We start from the raw sequence: 11864 nt of genomic DNA, 5'->3' as shown, positions 1-11864 counted from the left end.
TTTTCTCCCTGCTGTAGCTTCAAAGAGGAAAAGCAACCACGAGCAAGGGCACAGCTAATGCGAAAGCATGAAGGTCACAAATTCCTTCGCAGATAAGAAAAAAAGCAAATCCGCTGTCGAAGCTGCAGAGGAAATGCAAGGAGCTGTCTGCTTTCCTTACATGTTTCTAAGCAAACAGGGTGTGATCCAGCAAGTCTCTCTGTCAGCTGTACCTGTTCAGCTCCTCTTATCCCGACAGTGAGCGCTGTCAAAGCGAGGAACAGATTCATCTCCAAGAGATAACAACTTCAATTTAAACAGAGTTATTATTGTTAAAATTTTAGAGCCAAGCTCTGCCCTGACTTACCCTGTTTCATAAAGGCTGCACGTATCGCAAAGACAGAACAGAAAACAGCCCCTGGGATTTTGCCTTCTTAGAGCAGCTTTGCTGAAAGGGGCTGCTTTTGTCCCCTTTCTGTAATTCAGCACGATGGCATGTGCTTTATGGCTGTTTATTTGCAGTCCCCCACAACTTCCCCACCTCCTCTGCACCTGGGATTAGGTTTTCCCGCAATGAACAGATCTAACATTCAGTGAGCAGTAATTTGCAATGTGCCATGCTTGAATCAAGCAAAGAAATAAGCCAGTGTTGTTGTTACAAAGACCTGACAGATGGTAGGAGGACCCGCCTTACTTAATCAAGTCATGCTCAGTAATCACAGATAGCTCGAATTTATAACAAAAAAGAAACCCTACCCAAATGAGGATTAATGGGCTGCATCCTGGTCTCTGGCTAGGATGAGCTCAGTGGCGTCGTTCCGTATCGAGAAGGATAACCAAGAGCAGAACCTGACCCACTTGGGGGAGCAGTTGAAAACACCAGTTAGGTCCTTTAGTCACTTCCCCTGAAATGAAGGATTTTCCCAGGTAGACACAATTCACACAATTTACCTGTATTATTTCAGAATCTGAAATGGTGAATAAGTCATTAGCTCATAAAAATCTGCAAAGTTTCACTGCCTTTAATTTCAGTGCAGATGTATTAGCTGAGTGTCTGGCCCTCCAAGCGATGCAGCTGAAATATAGGACATGGGGGGCATAGACTTGACCTTGACCTCCTTCATGTTAAGATTTTTAATTTTAGAGAAGAATGAATCAGTCTCAAACTCATTTCTGGTAGCAAATAACACCTCCTGAATCTCCAGCTTTGATATGGATAGCATGTGAAAGGTTAAGAAAAAAAGGAAGGTTTTTCCTCAAAGAATGTGACAAGGATACATCCTTCTCCTTCAAAAGTGATTAATAATACAGGAATAAAGCACCACCTTGAAAAATCTTGTATGCTCTCTACTTTATAGGAATTCCAAGCCAGAACAAAGGAGGTTGGGTGAGGGCACTCATGCAATAAAAGCACTTTTGTGGCACTGACATTTAAGCACAGTTCAGTGAGTCAGGGAACCTAACCACAATTTCTTTCCCTTTTTGCTGTCTTCCAGGCTCACAAGCAGCTGAGCACGAATCCTTGACCGGCAGCGTCCACAAACACACCCACAGCTAAAATGGCGGAAGACGCTGATATGCGCAATGAGTTGGAAGAAATGCAGCGGCGTGCTGACCAGCTTGCTGATGAAGTGAGACCGATACCTAAACCGGAGACTCGGGGTGGGGTTGGGTGTGAGGGACACATCCAGAAATAGGAGCTGATGCGGCAAAGGATTTCTAGAGCTGATTCTGTTTTCCATCAGCTTTACACTGAAAGCGAAATAGGAAATGAAATGAGCCGGGGTAAAATTTAATGTCATGTTTAGTCTAGATTAAGGCCTTTACCGATCGTGAGTTTGGTTTAGGTATTAGAGTCTGCATCAATGTGACTGGCCTCAGAGCAAACAGCAGCCATTTAATATTTTCTGAGGATTCCTTCAATTTGCCAAACCTATTAAACGTTAAAAGTCACCCATTAGGTCTCTGAAAAGTCTCAGCCGAGAACCGCGGCCTTTATTTTTAAAGTGGAACACCAGCTGTTCCAAGCGCTGCTGCCGCGACGCGTGCGCAAGGGGAGCGCAAGAGACTGCAGCTGCCCCGCGATGCGCTGGGAACTGCTGCATCACCGAGCCACCACAGAGAGCTGAAGAGGAAGAGGTCACCAGTATCCTGAGGGAAGGCAGGGAGCATAGGAAAAGCATACTGCCAGCATGAGCCTACACATTAGCGCTGGAAACTGCTTCTTTGCCAAATCTAAGTGGGTTTTTTTCCTCTGTTTTTTTTTTAGTCACTTGAGAGCACCCGTCGAATGCTGCAGCTTGTTGAAGAGGTAAGGATTTGCATATTATTTGCACTTCTGTTGTAAGCAAAAGTGATGGAGAGTCTGACACTGGAAGTGGTTTTTTGTTAACTCACGTTGCTAGGGCATGGCCATGGCTTTATGTGCCACTCCATCCCTCCTTATCCTTACCCCCTTAGGAGTGCCATTTCAGACGCTGCGCCCCAATTGCCAAGTGTCACGCTGCAGACCAGCTGCTGAGGCACTGTTTTGCCCATACCTAAGTATCCTGAGACAGGCTACTCGAGAAGAACCAAGGAAACAGCCACTGAAGGTGTCCCGGAACCAGGGACTAGTGGCTGAGGTTGCTGCAGAGCTCCTCGTGACGCTGGCACCGCCCTGATGTCCTTGCCATCACACTGTGAGAAAGGCCCTTGGTCTGTTTGCCCTGTCGTCTCTGAATACATCCCTCCTCACCATCACTTGCACCTGTTTATGTAGCATCAGTCACCACAGCATGTAAACTCCACTTATTTATGAATCTCTGAAACATTTATTAGGGTTTCAAAGCTCATGAGATGATGAGATTGCCAGCTCTGGAGAAGGAAATTTTCTGGTTTTCCATGTTGCTGAGGAAGGAAACCCAGGCTCAGTCCTGCCTGGAGGAGTCACTCCCAGAAGGGAAAAAACAAGCCAGCCAGGCTTCATTTCACCCTCTTTGTAACAAAGAGGGGGAGACCTTATAGCACCTTCCAGTGCCTTAAGGGGGCCTACAAGGAAGTTGGGGGGGACTTTTTACAAGGACCTGTAGTGACAGGACAAGGGGTAACGGGTTTAAATTGAAAGTGGGGAGGTTTAGATTGGATATCAGGAAGAAGTTCTTCCCAGAGAGAGTGGTGAGGCACTGGCACAGGTTGCCCAGAGATGTTGTGGATGCCCCATCCCTGGAAGTGTTCAAGGCCAGGCTGGATGAGGCTTTGAGCAACCTGGTCTAGTGGAAGGTGTCCCTGCCCATGGCAGGGGGGTCGGAACTGGATGGTCTTTAAGGCCCCTTCCAACCCAAACCATTCTGTGATTCTATGATTCTATGAAAAGTCAAACATTCCTGAACTCAGTTCAGTTTAAGGTGTTCATCCTTCAGGTGGTGGAAAACTTTGCTCCGTCTTGACAGGACATATTATTTTCAGACGCTATGCCAGTCTTGGCTCCAGAACTGACAACATTTTTAATTCGGGTCATCAGCACTGACAGTCCCAGTACTCCTGACAATCAGAGGATTCTCCAGCAGAGACAATGGGAAGAAAATTACATCAGGTCCCACGTTCAGGAACAAGCACAAGCCTAGCCCTAGGCTTCATGGCCTTGAAATCAATCACATCTATGGAAATCAATATGGAGTCCAGTGGAGTCAAAATTAAATTTCCATGTGCAGATAGACAGACAGATGGGTCATTGAGCATAGTCATCATCACTTCTCCTCCACGAATGCTTCAGATCTCGGCCCCTTACAACAGAAACACGCTCTCGTCTCACGAGCAATCTGTCCCTTTTTGCTGCTCAACTCCCTGGACATGCCATTTCTAACCATCACTTTATGTCAGCTCTATTGCTGAAATCAATTCAGCGACATGGAAGAGAGTCTTACATGTGTACCTCCCCAAGAGCAAGGCAGGAGAGCCTGCTGCCCCAAAATGCCTGTGATCTAAATAGACAAGGCAGATGATGAGTGGGAAGAAAGAGAGGCACAGGAAAGGGAAGTGATTTGCTCAGGGCCAAGCCACCAGTAAATATCAGTCCTGTCTCTCCTGAGCTGTATTTGTGTGACCTATGCAATGCTTGAGTCTCCCTAACATATTGAACCAGCATATTGTGAATGCCACTGGAATTTCAGTATTAAATCATGGCAAATGGCAAAGTGGGAGGAGAACTGGGACTGCTGAATTTACCAATGAATTTATGTAGGACTCTAGCGCTTCTTGGAAGAGCTCAGCATCTCTCTGGACCTGGCTTTTGTTCAGACACTACAGTATCTTCCTGTCCAAATAGAGAAGTTCCTAAAACCAGCACTGAGTACTCAAGGGAATTCTTCTGCAATGAGCTGAATGTTATTTTCATTAATGTGACTACAAAAGACCTTTAAAATTTGTCTGTGGTCTAAACAGTTGGTTGATTACTCCAGGCCCATTTGCTAGGTACTTTTAAAAGAATGCAGCATTTAGGGAGGGAGAGATTTTATACTGAAAAGACAAATGGTGAGTGTCTGTGAAAGAGAACTCGCACTGCTCTGATTCAATAGACCCAAAAAATTCATTTAGATCCCCTTGCTTTGCAGAACCTGTCTAGTGGGTAGAGACAGAAAATATTCTTTCTCAGTGAAAGAATGCTTTTTACTCTATTGTCTTGATACAGTAAATCTGTTATTCCTTACTCAGGAAAAGGATGCCTCCATGTTTAAGCATCATTACTGTATACATACGTATGAATTCCCATCATGGTTGGCTCTGCCCTGTTAGAAACTTGGAAAATATAGAATAAACAGAGTGACTTGTCTCCACTCTAGAGACAGAAGATTTCTGTCCACCCAGGGCAGCCCTATAGCCATACAAGACATCCATAATGCTGAAATGTAGGTCATAGCCTGGAGGACAAGACCAATGTCCCCAGAAGACCATGCCCTCCTTGCCCAAGAAGACTGAATTTGGAGACTAATCCCTGGTGCTGTTCCCAGGAAATGTCAGCAAGGAAAACCAAATCTGTTACTGCTTTTTATTTTTATAACCCAGTGTTGGAAGAAGCTGATTGTTTCAGTCTAGCACAACAGGGGAAGCAAGAAGTGGTGAGTGGCTGCTGTAGAGTCACCCCTGTGTTGCCCCAAGGGAGTTACGTACTGGGATGGCAGATTACAAAGATCAGTTTGCCCTGTGGTGCCCAACATACCCATGCAACACAGTAACATCGACACTGACCCATGCTCATTTGAGCTATACAGCTACTCCCTGCTATAATTACCTGTATTTTATGACGATGTTGTGCAATGTTTGGGCCAAAATGTAAACTAAAAATGAACCAAGGCAGAAGTGAGATTAAATACAGTTTTCATCTGACCTTATTTTTTTGTTCAAGCTTTTCACCTCTGAGCCAACATTATGAAATGCAGAATAAAACATGCAAGGGGAAAAGCCGTGAGTCTACCATCATCTTTCAGTGGAACCACCATGGCCTTTAAAGAAAATCAGTCATCGTAGGGTGGGAAAAAACAGATGTTTTCTAGCTATGATGTAGCAAGGGAAAAAATATCAACAAGATCAGTACTGCAGAAAGCCCAGCAAGACATGTGCAGACAAAAGGTCTGCTTTGTACATGTAAATCCAGACAGGACTATTGCTTCCTCTCATATGCTGAGGGGTTGGAGTCAAGTTTACTAACATCAAAGCTGAAATGTTAAGCTATAAACATTTGGTAACTTCATGCTGCTGCTCCACAAAGGATACTGAACAGATAGTATGCCGTTTTTCTTATTTAATTTGTGACTGGGAAGTGAGTTTCCTGTGACATTATTATCATAGTCAAATGATAATAGTCTGAAGAATAAAAGAAAAAAATGTTCTATTAATTTAGAGCTTGGTCTAAAGCTTGTCAAAGCTAATTTGACAATTCCCTTTGACATCATTAGCTATTGGAATGGCTCTACTCAGAAAGGTGTTCTAACGTGTGTAATTCCACAGAAATACATGTCTGGCACAGGGGAAGTGACTTATAATTCTGGGCTTGGTTTTTCCTATGAGGATTAGACACCCCTTTGTCTATATAAACAGCAGGGTAGCACTGGCGTCAGGGTCATCGTGCTCGATGAAAACCAGGCACACAGGATTCAGGTGGGGGATCACAGATTTGTATCGGCTGAGGATCTGAAGCACAGGGTGAATTAACAGGCTGAGAAGTAACATGGCCCTTTAATCCTGCATGGAAAGACATTACAGAGTTAACAGGGTGACAGTGAACTTGGAGCAGGAGCTGAGGAAATGCATTACTATGGACGACTAAAAAATGTTTCTTTGACAACATTTTTGTCTTTAGGGTGTTGACACTTCTTTTTACTGTCTCTGGGAACTGCTAGCAATGCCAGCCTGCCCTGGTACATAATTGTCTGTATTAATTCATTCAAAACAAACTCTATAATCCATATTGATTAAAGAAAAATGCTTCATTGAAGTGGAAGTTCATGTGTTTCTCACATAACTGAGAGTTTATATATGTTTTTCAGGGTACCTCCTGAAATGCAGAGAAAGTAATTTCTAGAATTTGGATTCTCTGATACATCATTCCCTTATATTGTTATGAAAATCACCCCTCAGGCAACTCTAAAGTTGGAGTAGGTGCCTCTTGTAGCAGGCATGATAAAACGCAACACATTGTGTACCTGGAGGGACTGATGGGCCCTTTGAGAAGTCATTCCAATTCTCTTCCCAGTTTATTCCCACCTTGGGAAATTAAGTGACAGAACCGCAATAATAAGAAAAGATACAGCAATGCCTTTCCCCTCCAAAGTGCTGGGCAAATTTCAGTGAGTGTTTTGTTGCTGACTTGCTCTGAGTGAGACCCTCATAAAACAAGAGTTTTAGAAAGCTGTTAGAGAAGATTGAGGATAATGTGTATTAAAGCCTCCAAAAGCGTTCCCAGTTATGCCGTTACACTGGATTCACTGAAGCATTGACAGCTATGTATGAGCTGAATTAAGCCCAGAGTTTTAAAATCATACATTCTGTCCTTCTGACCAGTAGCTTAGCCCATGGTCCCGTGGAAAACCCAGGCATGTTCTTCATAGGAAGCTGAGTATGTTCAAGGGCTGCGTGGGAAAGGTTATATGTTTTACCACCCGCGGTGTTCCTGATCTATGGATAAACAGAAGACCTCCAGTGCTTTCAGTTTAAAGCCTCCACAAGAGCAATTCATGCTGTGCTGTTTTCTTCTAACGGACAAGAGTGTGAGAAGTCTGCTGTACCACGGAGAAATCCAGCAGACCAAATTCTCCTCTCAAGCACAGTGAGAAGACAAGGAGCGTCAGAAGTAACTCCAAAGAGAGAAGGCTGTTACAGAGTTGAGAGCTGGATTAACGTGACATGTGTTCCATGAACCCTCTAGGGCCCTCTGAAAGATGAATTTTTCTTCTCTCTGGCCTGAACTACCCTAAGCATCCCATTTTTTTGAGAACCCTTATTTTTCCACAAACTAAACAGAGGATTGCGTGTGCGATGACTGCAGGGTCTTAAGAAATTCCTCCATCACACAGGAAGAAAGGAAGGCTCTAATCCTAGGGAAAGCGTACCATTGGCACACATTTTTGTAACAAGACAGACCTCAGGAGTTCTGCCCGTTCCTGGCTTCCCACGTAGGATCTCTCTGATGCCAGTGAGCACCGGGTGTGGGTGGGAGCCCTTCCTGAGCCCTCAGGACCACACAAGTCAAAGCATGGTCACTGGGCCCCTGCCATGACCATGGCCCTTCTGGGAGCCTGCTGTCACAGTTTTCTGATTGATTTTTGTAAAACATGTTCTTCTGGGCTGTCACTTCGCAAACACAGCTTTGGTCGCCTCCTGTTACGCACGCCCTAAGCAACCAGTTCAAGTGCCTCTGCTGACACCTGCTCCCACTCAGACCAAGGGGAGTTTCTGTGATACTCTGTGCAGAAAACACCAACGTTGTCTGTGTTTGTGCACCAAACACATTGTGTGGCCCATTTCCTGTTTTATATGCTCTTAAATGAAGAGTTTTTGTAGTTCCCAGAGTTGCCTCAGTCTGTTGTCACTGAGGGTCAGTTACTGAGCGTTTCTCTCCTGCTCAAACACCTGGATGATGACCACTTTTTTTAGAATAGCTGTGTCTTACAGACATATTTGGTTTTCATAGAATCATAGAACGGTTAGGGTTGGAAGGGACCTTAAAGACCATCCAGTTCCAACCCCCCTGCCATGGGCAGGGACACCTTGCACTAGACCAGGTTGCTCAAAGCAACCTGGTTTTGAGCTATCTAAAAGATCAGTCACAATAGAAATGCTGAACTTTTAGGAGAGTCTGAATCGCCTTTAAAGGCACAAATGTGATTTTTCTTTTTAATTGGCTTTACACAGTTAATTTTTTGTGAAAAAAAAGAAAATTAATGCTTAATAGAAGCTTGGAACAGAAGGAGATTGTCACTTGATGTCTGAATCACCCCTCATCTCTGTCAGTGAGCATCTTTTTATTAGCTTCAATATGCTTTGGATTAGACCTCAGATGCAGACAAGTTTATTCAATGCACACCCTTTAATATTTTCACATTAGTATTAATGCCGTGGCAGGCTGCTCTTCAGAGATACAGTATTGCCTGATAAAATGAAATGGCACTGATGGTCAGGTAAGTAAAAGAAAATTGCACCTCTTTCACGCTGTGCAAGGATTTAACATGAAGTACAAACCATAAGGTCTAATTTCTCAGTTTGTCTCTCTGCATAGGTCTTATTCAGGTCACAGGACATTTTAGCTGCATAAAGGCAGTTGGCTCAGATGTTAAAAACAGCAGGAAAATAAGGTCAGAGGGTTAAGAAGCAGTAAATATTTCTCAGCCTGACCATGTTTGACTCACCAAAAGCCAACAGTTATCACACCACCAACTACAGGTTTCTGAGTCCAATATTTAGAAGGATCCCCTATCAGACTGCACCATATTTACTCCAGCACAAGATGACTCAGGACCTAAGCAGGCTTGTATTTGCATGAAGTATGTTTTTATTAAATGCCTATAAATCTTTTGGGTAAGACATCCCTGGGTACCAAGAGTAGAGAAAGAGCATAGTAAAAAGCTATTGCACATCCAGTGCTTAGCAGGTCTGACACCTGCCCCACAGAAAACATAAGATAACTAAAGGCAATTTCCTTACTCTAAATAGGCAAGTCAAAGATGACCCTTGGACCCTGAGTTTCTAAAGGTTGCAAACTAAAAGCTGGCTGGGATTCAAGTAAATGCAGTATGAGCATGAAGGGAGAGAGATCAGCAGCGGGTACCCGGCAGGTAGCTGACCCAAGGGCAGCAGGGTACAGCAGACCACGGGGGGAGAGGCAGGAACTTTTTCTCTCCACCTGGCATCTCATGCAGGGATTTTTAAAATCGAGCGCACCAGGCTGCACACATCTGATGTTTTTCCCAGTTTCTACAGTGATGTAGACATTGAAAACAAGAATGGGAGTGCAGAGAGAGGCAGACAAGAGAGAAACAAGAGGCATCTCACAACTCTCTTGGACTGAGCAGGATCCTCTTGAAGCAAAGCAGAGGAGCACCAGCTGCACCAGCCAGACAGCCCTCGAGCAGCCCTCGAGTGTGGCGGAGTCAGGCTTGTAGCCGAGCCAATGTGGGCAGCGTGCTGTCGGCCTGCCCGGGAGCGTCTCCCGAGAGCAGACCGGGCAGCTGACGGCCAGAGATACTTCACCGCTCCCAGAAAAAGAGATGAGCGATGGCAGTGAGCAGGGCAGCTGGGAGGAAGGATAATATGAAGTCCTTAATTTGCCTCAAGGAGGGAGACGATGACCTGAAAAGCAAGAGGGATGGTCAGGACTCCAAGTTTCCATCCCTCACGTTCCTGTGCAACTGTGGGTTTCTCCCCTGCCCTTTGCAAAATCCACACCACCAACTTTATCTGCTTCACAGGGGTACGGGTGGCTTTATGTTCAGAGAAGCAGCTAAATTACTGCTGCATGTGGCCAGGTAGCTCTGCTGGCACACTGTCAAGCCACAGAGGAGTCACTTTATCTGTTACTGAAATGCAAGTCAGGAGATCGTTCAGGCCATTAATTATTCACAGATGTTATCACTGCTTCAAGCAGAATGGAGCTAGTTTCCCCTTTGTAATTAAAAAGGAGCTAATCTGATCTGTGATATAGTTTAATATCACGGCACCCAGAAACCCGAGACACCTGATCACATCCCAGAGTGATGACAATGCATGCAAAAACTGCACTTGTGAAAGGTGCCCTGCTGCTGGTTTAGGCAGGCGGGAGCTCTGACTTCCTTGGCTTTGCTCAAGCCCTGTATCCTTGCAAAGGCAAGGATAAGATTCCCACGCATCGTGGGAGCAGCAGCAGATTCTGCATGTAGGTATTTTAAAAATCCTACCTTCAAGCTTAGCCCAAAGTCCATTGATGCTAAAGATGCCTGTTGGCTGAACTTGGCTCAAACCCATATCTATCAGATCTCCGAGCCAAAAAATATGGCTTAATCCTATTAAATATTAGCCTGCTTTAAAATGGATTTCCTAAGTAGGTAAGCTTTTTGACTTCTGTGTTGCAAGGGCTGTGTACAAACCACTATGCCTTATTCCAAAATATGTTTGTGTCATACCTGTTTTCCTTGGGAATTTCTCCTGTGGGATGAACATAGACCTGCAATGTCAACACCCCCTTTTTCCCTTCTCCCACTTCAGAGAACTTGGAGATGAACACTCTCTTTTTAGAAATTACTCTCGTGTAAAGCGATTATTTTAATTTCAAGGTCCAGGGCTCTGTGTTTTCTGCAGTAGTTCAGTATCCCAATGAATCCTGAAGGATTGATGGTACAATCGAGAGTACTCAGTTCCTTATAGAGTGTCCAGGCACACAAGGCACACCAGACCCTTATGACCTTGTCATTCCTTTCACTGTTTTTCTTTTGTCTTCCTGTGCCCCGTGCCCAGGGCTGAGTGCTCCCTCACTGATCTCTCTTTCTCTTTCTCTTTCTTCTTCCCCCATCCCTCTCCTTACCTTGCTACCACTATTGGGATGTAGAGTAAAGATGCTGGTATCAGGACTTTGGTTATGTTGGATGAGCAAGGAGGTAAGTTCAGATTGCTTCAGTAAGGAGGTATAACCATTCTCAAAAAGTACTGTATTAACTGTGTGCACTCCTGAAATTGAGGACCATAAAATATCTGTGGTTGTGCATAAGAACCCCAAAACCTTTTTGCCTTTAGCTTTGCTTGACAGAGGAACATACAATAACTGCATTAAGAGCCTGTACTTCTTTTGATCTGTTTCCCATTAATGTCAGAGAGAGCTGCAGGGTGAATTCATCCAAATCATCATCTTTTTCATCAAGCTGTGGGTCAAGATCCAGCTACATGATGAGAAGACTTGCCTCCATAAACGTAAAATTCAACTTTATTTACACAGGTGCTATTCAGTTTTCTCACTTGTTTTAGCCACAAGTGAAATATATGCAATAAACATATGCCAGGAGTGGGTAAACCAGCTTTAGTTTGTGTAAAATTCAGTTACTTTTCATATAGAAATGTCAGTGAGGATAACTAATTTAACATTAAAATCTCTGACACCATCAGCTTGTTACAATTGACCATATAGGAGCTTTCAAGCTTAGATGAGTCGCTGTGAATGACAGTGACAGAGATAGATATATTCAGTACATCCCAGGAAATTACATTTTTGCTCTTCATAACATTACAAAGTAGTAGGTAGCTTTCTCCCTCTCCAACAAAAGTAGTAAGTCTTCATTTGCTGCAGACCCGCAGCACCAGCAAAACGGTGTCTCCAAAGAAAAGTTACTACAGAGCATAAATTTCTGCTACTCTCTCAAACCAGCCCCTCAAAAGCCCTTGTTATT

At 44.2% G+C, this 11864-nt stretch overlaps 1 protein-coding gene across 1 annotated transcript in view; it reads left to right on the top strand.

Annotated features, from left to right (window-relative positions):
• The first annotated feature begins 1538 nt into the window (after window positions 1-1538).
• The window catches only part of SNAP25 (synaptosomal-associated protein, 25kDa), a 29071-nt gene continuing 18745 nt past the window's right edge, over window positions 1539-11864 (top strand). Inside the window, exons 1-3 of the mRNA XM_010154744.1 lie at window positions 1539-1610; window positions 2249-2290; window positions 11033-11081. Of these exons, the coding sequence (XP_010153046.1) occupies window positions 1539-1610; window positions 2249-2290; window positions 11033-11081 (163 nt within the window). The remainder of the gene's footprint in view (window positions 1611-2248; window positions 2291-11032; window positions 11082-11864) is intronic.

This window comes from Eurypyga helias, unplaced genomic scaffold (assembly GCF_000690775.1).
Source record: "Eurypyga helias isolate BGI_N326 unplaced genomic scaffold, ASM69077v1 scaffold5317, whole genome shotgun sequence".
Lineage (NCBI taxonomy): Eukaryota > Metazoa > Chordata > Aves > Eurypygiformes > Eurypygidae > Eurypyga > Eurypyga helias.
This window is presented reverse-complemented; position numbering and strand designations above follow the sequence as displayed.